This window comes from Larus michahellis, chromosome 18 (genome assembly GCF_964199755.1).
Source record: "Larus michahellis chromosome 18, bLarMic1.1, whole genome shotgun sequence".
NCBI classification, from domain to species: Eukaryota; Metazoa; Chordata; class Aves; order Charadriiformes; family Laridae; genus Larus; species Larus michahellis.
The window spans coordinates 1,361,668-1,376,260 of record NC_133913.1 but is presented as its reverse complement, the minus strand read 5'-3'; the positions used below and the strand labels follow the sequence as shown (position 1 = coordinate 1,376,260).

The 14,593-nt window shown below is 63.4% G+C and overlaps 1 protein-coding gene across 10 annotated transcripts in view; it reads left to right on the top strand.

Moving 5' to 3' along the window:
• The window catches only part of SRCIN1 (SRC kinase signaling inhibitor 1), an 84,871-nt gene extending 70,353 nt beyond the window's left edge, over positions 1-14,518 (top strand). For 7 of the 10 annotated variants that reach the window (XM_074561918.1, XM_074561920.1, XM_074561919.1 and 4 more), the window contains 8 exons: positions 923-1,235; positions 1,581-1,830; positions 2,037-2,191; positions 2,296-2,448; positions 3,196-3,324; positions 5,101-6,357; positions 8,266-8,403; positions 10,834-14,518. In XM_074561918.1, the coding sequence (XP_074418019.1) occupies positions 923-1,235; positions 1,581-1,830; positions 2,037-2,191; positions 2,296-2,448; positions 3,196-3,324; positions 5,101-6,357; positions 8,266-8,403; positions 10,834-10,959 (2,521 nt within the window). In that variant the 3' untranslated portion in view covers positions 10,960-14,518. Of the gene's footprint in view, positions 1-922; positions 1,236-1,580; positions 1,831-2,036; positions 2,192-2,295; positions 2,449-3,195; positions 3,325-5,100; positions 6,358-8,265; positions 8,404-10,564 lie in introns of all 10 variants that reach the window. The other 3 variants (XM_074561917.1, XM_074561922.1, XM_074561924.1) reach the window with 3 other exon arrangements.
• Positions 14,519-14,593: the final 75 nt, after the last annotated feature.

Below are 14,593 nucleotides of genomic sequence, written 5' to 3'. Positions count from 1 at the left end.
TCTAAGGGTAGTGGCAGGCGGGGCCGTGCACCGCGGCTGAGCCCACCTGCCTCTTCCCATTACGAGTCCTTTGGGGATGGATTACGGCTCGGCCACGCTGCTCCGGCTCCGGGCTCGCCTCGGGCTCATTGCTAGCCTGATTTTCTACGGAAATGAGCTTGTGTGATCACGCGGTGTCTGAATCTGCCTACCTGTCATTCCCCGGCCCTAATGACTCCTGAATCCAAAGGGCAATTTCAGGCAGATCTGACAGAGGGGCAGGATTCGGAGGGATCCAGTTTCCTCCAAGATTCATGAAAATGGACAGCCAGGTAGAGGAGCTCGTTCGTGTGCTCCTCCAAGGGAGGCTGCGGCATCAACTCCAACCCCTTCCTACACATCCTAGGATGGTTTGGGTGGGAAGGGACCTTAAAGGCCACCCCGTCCCACCCCCTGCCCTGGGCAGGGACACCTCCCACCAGCCCAGGTTGCTCCAAGCCCCGTCCAACCTGGCCTTGAACCCCTCCAGGGATGGGGCAGCCACAGCTTCTCTGGGCAACCTGGGCCAGGGGCTCACCCCCCTCACAGCAAACAATTTCTGCCTGAGATCTCAGCTAAATCTCCCCTCTTTCAGCTTAAAACCATTGCCCCTCGTCCCATGGCTCCCCTCCCTGCTCCAGAGTCCCTCCCCAGCTTTCCTGGAGCCCCTTTAGGGCCTGGAAGGGGCTCCAAGGTCTCCCCGGAGTCTTCTCTTCCCCAGGCTGAACCCCCCCAGCTCTCTCAGCCTGTCCTCTCAGGAAAGGTGCATCAGAGAACGTAAACCTTCAGCCATATAATGCAGAGCTGCAGGAAGGCAGGTTTTTTGTGGCGTGGCGTGGGGAGGGCGCAGTCACCCCCCCCTGTGCCGTGCAGCCACCCAGCGCCTTCGCTCTGTCCCTGGCAGGCAAGTGGACGAGGGCGTGTGGACCTCCCCCAGCAACCTCAGCCAGTCCCCCAAGAAGGTGGCCCCCGAGACGGACTTCAGCAAAGGGCTGGATTTGGAGATGCCCACCAGCCCCCCAGTGAGCCTCCACCACCTGCCGGCTGTCACCGAGACCCTGGGCATGCCGGGCTTTGGGCACAGCCCCCCCCAAACCCAGACCCACCCCTCCAAGAGCAATAACCCTTCCCGAGCTCCGGAGATGGTCCCTGCCAAGACCCAGACGGCCCCGGAGACCCCCAGCAAGAAGAGCGTGGACAAAGCCGTATCCGTGGAGGTGAGAGCCTGGGGGTGGGTTCCTCAGCTGGGGGGGGCTCATCTAGAGGGTCCATCCCTGTGTCCCCCAGCTGAAACCGGGCACAGGAGCTGGGTCTATCCTCCTCCGTGCTGGGTTTGTAGCCGATGGGGTGTGTGGAGGGTGGGGAGCTCCGGGTGACGCTGGCAGCCTCGGGAGCACGTCGAGGGGGGGGTGCAGCGTGGGGAAGGGGCAGTGCTGGTCCCCCCGCCCCTCCGGGGCTCGGCGGCAGGTTGGGGGGCAGCGGTGGGTCCCGTCCTGCCTGCAAGGGCAGGAGAAGCTGCCGCGTGGACGGGGGCTGCAGGGGGCTCTGCCGTCCCTCCGCAGGCTGCCGAGCGGGACTGGGAGGAGAAGCGGGCGGCGCTGACCCAGTACAGTGCCAAGGACATCAACCGCCTCCTGGAGGAGACACAGGCCGAGCTGATGAAGGCCATCCCCGACCTGGAGTTCGCTGCCAAGCACAAGCAAGGCACGGGCAGCGGCAGCGCCGCCTCCACGCCCGAGCACAAGCCCTCCAAGCCGCAGCACGCACCCAAGTCGGGGGGCAAAGGGGACCCCAACGGCCGCCGGGGCTCAGGTATGGCGTGGGGAGGGCAGGGGTCCACCTCCGGATCCCGGGCATGGTGGGGGCCTGATCCTGCGTGTCACCAGTGGGTCTCCCTGGGCTGAGCAATGGTGCCCCCGGGGGAAGGTTTGTGCCTGGGGAGGCAGCGGGGGAGCCTCGGGTGTTGGAGTAGAGGGGCAGGGAAAGTCTCGTGCCCTCACAGCATCGTTTGTGTCCAGACGAATTGACGGTGCCGCGGTACCGGACCGAGAAACCCTCCAAATCGCCGCCACCTCCCCCTCCGCGCCGGAGCTTCCCCTCGTCCCACGGGCTGACCACAACCCGCAGCGGCGAAGTCATCGTCACCAGCAAGAAGGAGCCCGGTTTTATGAAGGTAGGGGCCACGGGGAGGCTGCTGGGCTGCACTGAGCGGGTCACCATCGGCAAAACCAGCTCCCAGTGCCCCCCACCCCTCACCACCCCACTCCCCCCTTGCAGAAGGCCGAGTCGGAGGAGCTGGAGACCCAGAAGCCCCAGGTGAAGCTGAGACGGACGGTGTCGGAGGTGGTCAGGCCAGCGTCCACCCCTCCCATCATCGCCTCTGCCATCAAAGACGACGACGACGAGGACCGCATCATTGCGGAGCTGGAGGTGAGCGCGGGAGGGGCTGCGGGATGCCCCAGCTTACCCGCACCGGGGGCGATGCCCACCCTGCCCTGTCCGCTCACGCGTGGCTGCTCCTGGGGACCGCCTTGGGACCGGGTCTGGGGAATGACATCCCAAGCACCGGCACAGCATTGCGCTTCCCCCTCCTCACCTGTCTCCCAGCAGGAGCGCGATGCCGTGGGGACGGGCACCGTGGAGCAGTTGTACCCTGCTGGACCCCTCGCCGGGTCCAGGTGCTGCCTGCCTGGTTCACCGTCTCTTCCTCGCTTCCACCCCGTCTTGGGCTTTAAGCCAAACCCATTTGTTTTTTAACGCTGCGCAGCTTCAGCTGGAGGTTGGTTGGGTTTTGTGCACAGGGCACCCCGCAGAGATCCCACCCGAGACGCCGTCCTGAGGCTCTGAACCCCCCCAAGCTGTGTGTCCCCCGTGCCCTCCCCCGTTTGCTGTGGTCAAGGTGCCCAAGGGGGTTGTAGATGGTTTTTCCCACTGGTTTTCCCCCAGGAGGCAGGGGCACCGGCGATGCTGCAGGCAGGGCACCGGCGATGCTGCCGGCAGCAAAGGGACGGAGATGCCTCATGGCTAATGAGAACAGCCGATGTTTTCCTCTCTGCCGATGGTTGCCGAATCCTGGTCCTGGCTGGCCCTGGCAAGCATCCCTGTGGTCACGGGCTGCGTTGTCGTTACCCCCAAGCCTCCCTCCTCCAACCCCCTCCCCCGTGTTTGACTCCCCAGGTGTTTCAGAGAAGCTCTGCCTCCCCTTTCCTTCCCAAGCTCCGTTACGATCCGCTCGCGGCTGCCGTCTCCCCTGGGCACGCAGACTTGTGGCCCAACGGAGCCTCCGTTGCAGCCGAAGGATGGAAGGTAACAGCTCGCTCCGAGCGACGATCCCTTCTCCTGCTGACGGGCTGCACTGTAACCACCTCCTTTTCCCACTTCTTTTCAACTCACTTCTGCTTCTTTCTCTGATTTAACAAACTAATGGCTTCTCTCCACTGCCTCGCTCACCGCCGCTGCGTGTACGGCACTGACACGGCACCGGACTGAGCACTAACCCATGCGACAGCCGCCCGGGGGGCTGCGGCGGCTGCGGGGAGGGCCGGATCCCGCAGGCAGGCGGATGGGAGGAAGGAAGGGGCCCCCCCAGCACCGCACCGGGCAGGGCACGGGGAGGGCTCGCCGCTCTCACTGGGTGGCCGGGGAGGGCGTCACTGGAAGGGGACCGTGGCGGGTGATGCATGTGCCCTGTGCAGGGACACCCCCTCCACGTGCATGATGCGGGAGGAGGGCGAAGGGCCGGACAGGAGGTTGGTGGCTACTGGGACCCGCTCGGGCTTGGCCCCATCAGCCCTCCCGGCTGCTGAGCGGGCACAGCCCAGCTCTTTCCCGGCCCTTCCTGCCCTGGGCTCTGGGATGGAGGGAGCAGGAGGAAAGGAAGGTGCCCGGAGAGGGGATGGGAGGGAGCAGGGGGTGCCTGGGGCGGGGGGGCAAAGGGGCAGGAGCAGGACAGAGGGTGCCGCCGAGCCCCTCGGCAGAAAGCACCGAGTGAGGGGAGCTCTGCCTCGTCCAGGGCAGCTCAGCCGCTGATGGGGGTCTGGGTATTTTGCTGGGGTCCCGCTGGGTCCCTCCCCTCTCCTGGAGACCCAGCACCAGGGCTGAATCCAGCCTGGCTGCCCCAGAGCAGCATCTCCTGTCCCTGCGGGCAAGGAGCCCTCTCCCAGGGCTCGGACGGGTCCAGCTCCGGACCCGGAGCTCCGTAGCCATCCCAGCACTCCTGTTTCCCCCCTCTCTGCCCCGGTGCTACTGAGACCCCCAACCCCAGGGCTGGGGCACGAGTGAGACACGCCAAGCCAGGGCACGCATCCCCGCTGCCCGTCCTGTGCCACCCAGCGGCGTGGCGTAGCCACCATCGCCCCGCTCTGCCGTGAGGCCACGGTGAGGGCTGCACGCAGAGCCCCCGCCAGGGCAGGGCTTGGGCACGGGGCAGACATGGCTGCAGCTCCGGGGATCCCTCCAGCTCACCTTCCCTCCCATCCGCGGAGGGCACGGCTGGCTCTGCTCCCCCCGGGCACTGCACGGCTCCCCCAGGACAGGAGCAGAGGGCTGGGGGAGGAAGGGCAGCGTTTTCCAGGTGACTTCTTGCTGCTCAGGCTTTTAAAGGTCTGGTGCCCCTTGGCAGCTGCTTTGCAATGGCTCGTCCCCATCGCAGCGGCGTCCGGCAGGGCCGAGCAGCCCCTGAGGGTGCTCTTGCACCAGTGCCCTGCCAGTTGATACCAGCATGGGAGAAATCCCAGCCGGACTGTGGCAGTGGGGTTTCCAAAGGCATTCGGGAGGTGCAGCAACACCCCCTCATTTTTGCTAAAGACTCCAGGCAAGTTATTGCCAAAATCTCCCAGAGCCAGGTGGCCGTAAGCACAGTAGAAAAGCAATCCCTGTCCGTGCTGTGGGTCCCCACGGGATGTCAGGGCTGGGCAGGAGGGAGCCGAGCATCTCCCTTCCCAGCCAAACACTTCCCTGCAGCACTGCGATGCCCGGAGGCACCAGGAATGGGGTGTGCGGACACGTAGTGCCCCCCGGCAGCTCCCCGCGTCCTCCCACCGCTCTGCCCCGGCTCTTAATCTGTCTGAATTCTCTACCTAGGAGCCGCTGGCCCTGGCCGCCCCGGGGAGCAGGGCTTTCTCCCTCCCGCAGATTGTGCTCACCGAGTGGGTGTCCGAACCGCCGTCCCCCGAAGCCGAACCGGAGGCGTGGGTGGAAAGGGGCTGCTCAGAGCACGGGCACCCGGCCGGCTGCGGAGGAGCAGGAGGGGAGCTCACACCCGAGGGGGGAAGGAAAGGCCGCCTGTCTCCTGGCAGCTCCAAAAAGCCTCCGTCCGCAGCTGGGTGCCCTCCAGGCTCAGCCCCGCAGCCCCCGAGCAGCCCGTCTCGGGGCCGTGCCCGTGCGGCAGGAGAGACTTGGAGGTTCCCTCCGGCAGCCAGCGAGGTCCCGTCTTTCTCAAAGCATAAAGGGAGCTGCCCCATGGGGGGAGAAGCAGGGGACGCTGTGCCAAACGCTGCCGACAGGCAAGAAGGCAGCGGCAAGACATCTCACCGAGGTCCCTTGGCTGCACAGCCTCCTCGTCCCCGGGGGGAACCAGCAGGTCCCGGAGCTGGCGAGGCGATGCTCCCCTCCTCCGGTGCCGTCCCCCGGCTCTGCGGTGACGGGGACCCCCGTGGAGGAGCCAGGCAGAGCGTGCAAGAGGCATCGCTCCCTCCTGGAGACTCCGCCGGGGCTTGCAAACAAGCGCGGCAGGAGGGCAGCTCGCCAGCCCCAGCCTGCCCAGCACCGAGTCCCAGGTCTCTCCCGGGCAGGGACCCAGCCCCGCGGGGAAGGGGACAGTCCCCGGCCGAGCATCCCCAGGAGCAGGTCGCTGCTTTCTCAAAGCCAAGCCATGGTGTGGCATCGCCGAGCCGGGGTGACGTGGCTGCGGCCGCTGGGGGCGAAGGCGGTGCCGAGGACGCCAGGGCCAGGGGGAAGGCGATGGAGGGGCTCAGCGAAGGGCAGTTGTCCCCGTGCCGCTCCATGACTCTGCGCAGCAAGGAGATTTACGAAGGCACGTACCAGAGACTGGATAGCCTGGAAGAAACTATCCGCGAGCTGGAAATAACCATCAGCGAGATCAGCAGCCATCCCTCGGCTGAATTTGTATTCCCGAAAGAACTGCTAGGACAGGCGGGATCCAAGGATGCCGGCGAGAAGACCAGGGAAGGCGTGGGGGATCTCAGAGACAGTCGCTGTGACGATGGGACCACCCTGGACCTCAGTCAGGCCAAAGACGACGCTTCCGCGAGTCCATCTCCGAGCAAGACCAAGCCACCTCTGCTACCCAAGCCGCAGCTCCCCCTCGACACGCCGCAGGTTTATTTTCTGTTATCCCTCTTGCTGTGCTCTGCCCCGGACTCACTCTGATGTCTCTCTTCCTCCACCTCTACCTGCTCCCTCTCTGTGACTCTACCTCCAGGCAGAGCCAAGGTGGAAAACCAATCTCCTTTTTCTCCCCATCACTCCGGACGGGTTTGGGGAGTGCAGGCAGCGGAGGCGGCAGCGTGAAGGCGGGCGATGCCACCGTCTGCCCCTCGCTGGTGCCGGTGCCGCCTGGTGCCCATCCCTTGCCATGCACTAGCACCGAATTAGACCCTGGCTAAGCTAGCATCGTCTGCCCTGGCAGTTTTTGGGGCTGAGCACGCTGCTCGGTGGGTCGCTGGACCAGTGATGAGCATCCCACGGGGCCGGCGGTGAGCGTCCCCTGGGGCCGGCGAGGGCTGGGTGCGCTGGGCGAGGGAGCGGCGCTCCTCACCGTGCCGTTTGGCAGAAGCGCTGTGCTAACGAACTGCAGTTTGAGCCTGGCTGCAAAGCAGCAGCTGTTTCTCCTAATTAAATCACAGCGCGGGCTCCCCGAAGCCATCCAAATTGGTTTCTGTTGGAATCTGCGGCAGCTGAATAGCTGGGAAAAGAGGGGGGAAAAGGCCCTCAGCCGCTCCCGCGTCAGCCTGCTCCTTTATTAACAGTCAGCGCTGGGGAATAAATCTCCTTTTTCATTTGCAGCAATTATCTCAGCCCCGGTTCTCAGCGTGGCCGCGGCCCCATTGCGGTGCTCGCGCTGGGTGAATGGGCCATCAAGTGGGTGTAGCTGCAATTTCTCCCGTTGTTGGCTCCCGCTGCACCGCCGGAGCCCGGCAGAGCGGGAGGGGAGCTGCGGGATGGGTTTACGGCTGTAGCCGGCACGTGTGTGGGGATGCAGAAAGCAAAGCTCAGCTCAGGAGAGGCTGCGTGGCCGGGACCGGCTCAGTCGGTGCCGAAAGCGGAGGGGGAGAAGACAGGTCTTGCGGCAGCTTTCAGGGACGCCGCGAGCGGGTGGCCAAGGCTGGGGTGCAGTGCTTGTGCCCAGGATGCTGGGGAAGGAGCGGTGCGGGCAGGAACCCGATTTCCTTGTGCTGTGGGGTCCAGGAGTCCCCGTGTCCCGTGCGCGGGAGCACGGAGGGTGGCAGGGCAGAGGGCTGTGCATGCGCCGATGTACCGACCTGGCCCCGCTGCCGTAACCTCTGCCGCCGGCGGCGCAGTACGGGCGGCAGCGACGCATCCCTGGGGCTGCACGGGTTGTGCTGCCAGCAGCAGCTGGGCCAGGCTGGGCCGGGGCAGGCAGGAGGCAGCGGTGATGGCAGGGTGGGGGTCTGGGTGCCCCAGGCGTGTGGCGCTGCCCGGGCTCCCCTGTGGGCGCTTTAGGGACCTGCAGTGCCAGGGGCGGTGTGTACAGGTACCGCTTCCCCCCGACACGCACCGCTGCTCTGGCGAGTCTTTGTATCTCCATCTGCGCACAGCTAGTTAATAAAAAGCTCTGTATTCCCACTGCCGCCGTTTCCACCTGGAATCTGCTTCTGCCTGCCGTCGCCTCTTTTCCTCTCTCTTGGCCGTGCCACCCTGTCCCGGCGCGGATGCTCCCCCCTGCCCTCCGTCTCCCGGTGTTTGCCCCCGACTCCCTGTTTGCGTTGCAGCGGTGGCTGTTGGTAAGTGCTGGCTGGTTTCTGAGCTGGCCAAAGCGCTGCCCGGTGAGGGCTCCTTTGGCACACGGAGCCAGTGGCCTCGTCCTTGCCTGGGTTTGCCACCGTGGGCTGTCCGGGCAGGGATGGCACGGTGGTGCCACGGGGGCTCGGCACAGCTCCAGGCACCCGACGCCCAGCGCTGGCGATGCCCAGCTGCCGACGGTGCCGGTGTGGGCTTTCGCCTGCCGGTTTTAACACCCTTTCCCCAAATTCTCTGTCCCGACAGAGCGGTGGCGTTTCCATCCCAGCCATGAAGGTGGTGAACCCGGCATCCCGGCTGAAGCAGAGCCAGCAGGGCAGCCCGGACAAAAGCAAGCACATAAAGCAGCGGATGGAGTACATGCGGATCCAGGGCCAGCAGCAGGTACTCTATCTCTAGCACTGGCCCCGCCGGCTCTCCTGGCACCAGGGCCAAGCCGCAGGCTGGTCCTGGCCGCAGCATCCCCCTCGCTGGCTCGTAGCGGGCCAGGGTGCGGGTGCTGGGCAGGGGAGACCCTGTGGGTGCTGCTTTCGGGGACTGGGCTCTCTTGAGGTCTCCCTTCGCCTTGGCTGAGCCCGGTGGGGCTGGGCACCCGGCTGGTGGGGTGCGGGAGGGGCTCTCGCCCCCATCCGTGGCTGTTTCTATAGCCGTCTGCTGGGGACGGGGACATGACTTTGCGCTGAGAGCGGCAAACTCATTACGAGCGCGGTGTGAAGCCGGAGTCATTTGTCCCCCAGCCCCGTGTGCCGCCGCTGCCCTGAGGGACAGGGCTGAGCCCCAGCCTTGGTCCCCTGGCCCCGAGGGACCCTGAGGGACCCCGAGATCTCCTTGCAGAACGTTTTGGGCAGGGAGCTGGGCCCTGCAGAGCCGCGGGCTTGGCGCGGGGGCTCCGCGGGGCTCCATTTCCCCCCGGGGCTGGGGCTGCCCGGCCCCTCCCGGGAGGTTTTTGGACCCTCCATGCACCGCGACACCGCGTCCGCAGAAGCAGCTCATCCCGGGAGGGGGGTGTCACGGGTGGGGGGGGGCGTGATGGTACCGGGGGACCCGGCAGCGTGGGGAGAGGTTGGGGGGGCCACAGCAGCTGGAAGAGGAGCGCTTTGGGATGGGATGGTGTGTGTCCCCCCCCCTCCAGCCCACCACCCAGCCCTCTCCCATCCCTGGGGACCGCTCCTTCCCGGGGCTCGCTCCCCTCTGTCCTCGCTGACGCCCCGGTGCTGGCGGTGGCTCTCTGGCTTCCCGAGGCCACAGGCGAGGTGGCCACAGGCGAGGTGGCCACAGGCGAGGTAGCCACAGCCAGTTCGCTGCCCCCCACCTCCCCCTTGCCTCTCCTCCCCCTCCTCCCAGCCCTCCCCTCCCACCCCCCAGCCCCGCGGTGGGCAGCAGCACCAGGAGCGGGTCCCCCCCCATCCTCCCCTCCCCGCTCTGTGTCTCCGTCCCTTTCCCTGGGCCCGGCGTTAACAAACCACCCAATAAACCCGATTTTCCTCATTCTGTTGGATCCGTAAACCCTGGCGGATAAAGCACCGAAGGTTTTTCCCAGCTACCCAGCGCTGAGGGGGGGGATTTCGTGCAATTTGGAGGAATGTCGCATGAGCAAAATGGGCATCTCGTCCCGTCCCCCCCCCCAGGCTCTGGCAAAAGGGCTCAGCGCCCCCCCGCCCCCCTCGGCTGCTCCAGCGCTGAGTTGGAGCCGTGCAGGTGCTGATGGTGCCCGAGAAGGGTCTGTCCTTGAGATGGGGGTCTCCCTGCCAGCCCCCCCCCCCCCCCCCCCAGCATACGTGGCGGCACGTGGCTTTTCACCCCCCCCGCGGCATCGGGGAGAGCCGGCGGGGTTCGTTCTCCCCTCTCTCCAGGGCAGAGAAATGCCAGCCAAAGGGGCTGAGCCGGGAGCCCCGCAGGGCCGGGAAGCATCTCCTGGCCCCAGGCACCCCAGGGAGGCCACCAAGTCCCCTTCCCCGGAGGTGACCCCCCAGGACAGCCCCGGCTGTCCCGTGTCACCATGCTCTTCCTCGCCCCCCCTCAGAGCATCCCATGGCAGCGTCGGTCACCCAGCGCCTTGCGCCCACCGGTGCCCACGCTGGAGTGGCCAGACCAGGAGTTTTCCATGACGCTTTTGTCCTCGCTGCCCTCCCTGTGCAGGATTTGGCCGTGTCTCCCTGCCCACCCCCCTACCCAGCATCCCACCCCCCTGCGGTGGGGGGCGAGCGGGGGCTGGAGGAGCCCTCTCCCCAGTCCGGGAGGGTTTGTGAGCATCCTTCCTCCCCGGCTCCCTTCGCTGCGGTAGGGTTGGGTCATGGCACCACCAGTGGTGACCACGGCAGGGCGGTGGGCGCCGGGGACCTGGGGCGGGGGGGCACTGTCACCTCTCGGCGGTAGGCGCCCGCTCTAACGCTGCCCTTCTTGTCCCCCTCCCGCCTTTCTCCCCTCTCCCCTCCGCCCGCCCGCCTCTGTCTGTGCCTGTCCGTCCACGTACCCGTCCGTCCGTCCGTCCGTCTCTCTCTCGTCTCTCTCCTCCTCCTCTCGGGGACGGCCCCCTCCCGTCCAGTAACGCGTGGGACCAGCTCATCTCGTGCTCTGTTTGTGGTGGACCTTTTCCAGCTGCTTGACCTCAGGCCTAACTCAATGCTGCTTCTGAACAAACTCCCGTTTGGTTCTTGGTTGTGGTTGTTTTGTTGTTTTTTTTTCTCCTTTCCTATTTTCTTTTTCTCCCCGCTTCCGTTTCCCGTTCTTTCCGTCTTCTTTTAAAGAAACTGTTTGACTTTCCTCCCCTTTCTCCTCCTCCTCCTCCTCCTTGAATCTTGCTTTTCTTTCTAGGCCGCTAGACCATCTAAAGAGGCTAGTGAGACTTCCCCCGCGGTCTCAGAAAAACCCGCATCTGGCAGAACATCCATCCCCGTATTGACTTCCTTTGGGGCAAGGAACTCCTCCATCTCATTCTGAGCATCCTTGCCAGCTCCGCCCAACCGCTCTCCTGCTCCCGGGGCCGGGCTTCTCTCTTCCTTGGGCTCCTCCTCCCTGGGACTTGTCTTCTTGAGGCACCTGGAGGGATCGCCACCCGTCCCTCTCTTCCTGTATTTTTTTTTATTATTATTTATTTATTTCCTTATTTATTTTTTCAATGTCTTGCTCCAATGTGGCCGACCTCGTGTCTCGCCTCTGCTCCGCCGCGGCCCGACTCGTGTCTCGCCTCTGCTCCGCCACGGCCCGACTTCTGTCTCCCATCTCGCTCCGCAATGGCCAACCAGCCACTTTCTGTTTCTCTCTCTCTCTCTTTTATCTCTCTTTTCCCCCTCTCTTTTCCCTTTCCTTTTTCCTTTCCGTTTCGGTTCCTTTGGGTTGCTGTTGGTTTGGTTTTTCTCCCCGCTCCCTCTCCCCTCTCCCCTCACCCCCCCGCCGTTTTCTGTTTATTTAAGAGCTCTCAGAGCTTCACTCCACCAGTTTCACCAGCTTCGAGCCGGGAGGACACCGGGCAGCGCCCGACCCCGCGGCTGCCTGGATGGGCAGCGCCCGTCCCACCGCGGAAAGGTGGGAAACAGCGGCTGCCGAAGACGCCCCCGACGCCCCCCGACCCTCCCGCTCGCCCCCCGCCGCCGAGCATCCCGGTGCCGCCGACCACCCCCGAGGAGCGGACGCTCGGCGCAAGGGCCGGGTCCCGGCGGCGGGCGGCGGCTGGCACGGCGGCCGGGCTGCGTCCTTCGCCGGCCCAGGGGTCGGGGACATCCCCAGGGGGTGTCACTGCCGCCGGCCCCCCGCCGGCCGCCAGCCCCGGCTCCCTCCGAGGTCGGGGACCGATGCGAGGGCTGGGGAGGAGGGAGCCGGGGGCGGCGCCGAGGGGGGGCCGGGGGGGCCGAAGGCCGAGGATGTAAAATAGGGGGAGGTGGAAAAGGGTCGGCGGGGGGGGCTGCCCGCCGCCCCCGCGTCGGAACCTAGCACTTTACGTGGTGGCCGGGGCAGAGGGATGCTGTGATGCTCGGGGGGGCGGGGGTCTCCGGCCGCACAGGGACACCCTGCCGGACCTCTGTCCCCTCCCCCAGCGCCAAACGCCCTTGGGGACAAGCAAGGGGGGGGGCGGGTCCCCGGAGCCCCCCGCTCCCAGGGAGGTGCCGTTGGGGACCCCACGCTGCAGCGGTGTCCCCCGCGGTCCTTCCCCGGGGGGAGCAGCCCCGGCCCTGCCCAGCCGGGGGGGACCCGGGGGGTCCCCGGGGTGCGTGGCCGGGCGGTGCTTGCCCGCGGCCACCCCCCGTCACGCAGCCGGGGGTGCACGCGTGTGCGTGTGCGTGTGCGTGTGAGAGTGCGCGCACACGCGTGTGCCGGTCCCCGCCGCTGCCGCCAGCGCAGCGCAACGCGCGATCGAATCACTCCTTTCGTTGGCTAGTTCGTCCTTGGGTTGGTTTTTTTCGGTTTTGGGTTGTTTGGTTTTGGGTTTGGTTTGGTTTGTTTGGGTTTTGTTTTTTTTTTTTTAAATTATTTTTCTTCTTTTCCTCCCCGCCCCCCCCCCGTCTTTTTTTTGTATATCGATCATTTTTGTACAGAAGAACGAGCCTTTTTTGAATAACAAAGAGAAAGAAAAAAAAAAGAAAAAACTTCAAAAAAAAATAATAATCATGATGCAATTTCTTTGGATTGCAAAAAGCAACTCTTTACATTTAAGTGAAGTGTCTTAACATTTTATATTGTTTTAAAAAATATATTTACATATTATATATATATAATATACGTAATATAAATATATATATATAAATATTTAAAAGAAAAAAGAAAAGAAAAGAAAAGAAATAAATCTCTTCACGTCTGGTATATTAGGGGGTGGATTTTCTTCCCTGCTTAGTCTAGAGCTCCTCGTGATTTGGAGATGGTCGGTCCCCAGCGGCTTGGTGGCCCCCGTCCAGCACCTCCCTTGCCCCATCCCTCGCTGAAGCAGGGGGTGGAAGGGGCTGGGTCCCCCCCCGGCAACGGGTGACAGCCCCCCCCACCCCCCCAGCAGCAATAGCACTCACTTGATGCTTTTTATTTAATTGGGTTTTTTTTAAATTCTTTTTTTCTTGGTACCAAAGTGAAAACACTGTAGCAAAGCCGCAGCTTCTTATGGCCGGGATGGGGGGGGGTGGGGGGTGTTGTTCCCCCTCTCCCCCCAGCTCCCCCCCCCGACCACTCCACAACCCCCCCGGGGCTGGACGTGCCACCCTCCATGGAGGGGACCCGCAGGCAGCCCCCGCTGCCACCTCTCTGTCCTGGGGGGTGTGAGGGGGACAAGTGCCACCAGCTTCCCCCCCCCCCATGGACACAGATGTGGGTGCAAAGGGGTTGGGGGGGGCCTGTAGTTAGTGCAGCCCCATCCCCATAGCACCCATGGGTGTTCCATGACACCCATCCCACTGGGAGCAAGCTCTTTTTTTTTTGGGGGGGGGGCAGAGCTCCCCATTCCCTTTGCTGCACCCCAGCTTTGCCGGGGGGGTGCCGGGAGCACCCTCCCAGGTGTCGCCGCCGTGGGGGCCCCCCCCCACACCCCACCTCCAGAGCAGGGTGATGGGGTGCACGGTGATGGATGATGATGGGGTGCACGGTGCTGGGAAAGGGGGCGCACGGTGCTGGATGAGGGGGTGCACGGTGCTGGTTTGCACCCATTTCTTCCCCCCCCCCGGCCCCCCCTCCCCATCCCCGTGCTGCCCATCGGGCTGGTTCCTCCATGAGCGTGTGTCTGCGCGTGTGCGTCTGTCCCTTCATGGCATCATGCAAACCCTCCGGGAGCACCAGCCCCGGTGCCTTCGCTGAAGCAAGAGGACAAAAAAAAAAAAAAAAAAAAAATTAAAAAAAAAAACAAAAACAAAAACTAGAGTCTGGTTTAAACCGGAAAAGCATAAAAAGGAAAAAAAAAAAAAAAAAAAAAGGAAAAATGTTGCAAAAATGATCACCAAAAAAAAAAATAAAAAAAAAAAAATGCGCTGCCTGCATCGTGCATGTGTCGGAGGCGCCCGCTGCATGCGCACCCCGCTTTACTCGTCTGGATGTTGTTTAAAAAAGGCTACGACTTTTCAGAGGACAAAAAAAAAAAAAAAAAGTAAAAAAAAAAAAAAAGTAATTCCTAATTACTCTTTAGAGGCTGTTTTGGGGTTTCTACAACGTCGTGTGTCTCTCAGCATGAACTTTCTTGTGAACTGTTTTAAAAGATTAAAAAAAAAAAAAAAAAGAACTGAAAAAAACAAAACAAAAAAAAATAAAAAAAGGCCTTGCACAGGGCGGAGGCGGGGGCCGGGGGGGGGTTTTGGGGGGGGGGGGGGGGGGGCTGGCCCCTCGCCGCCGCCGCCCTGTGCCCCTCGCTGTCCCTGTGTCGCCGTGGATGCCATGGGTAGTTCTGTGCGCAACGTGACCATTGTAACTCGCAAACTCCGATGACGAAAGGGTTGCTTTTTATTTTTCTTTTCCCTTTACTACTTTTCTTTTCTATCAGAGTGTCTGGCTTTAATAAAAGTACTTTTTTTTTTTTTTTTTTTTTTTTTTTCCCTCCTCTCTGGCACCTTTTTTTCCCTCCCCAGGTTTGGTCTCTTGCCGTGTTGCTGCGATGGGGGTGGGACAT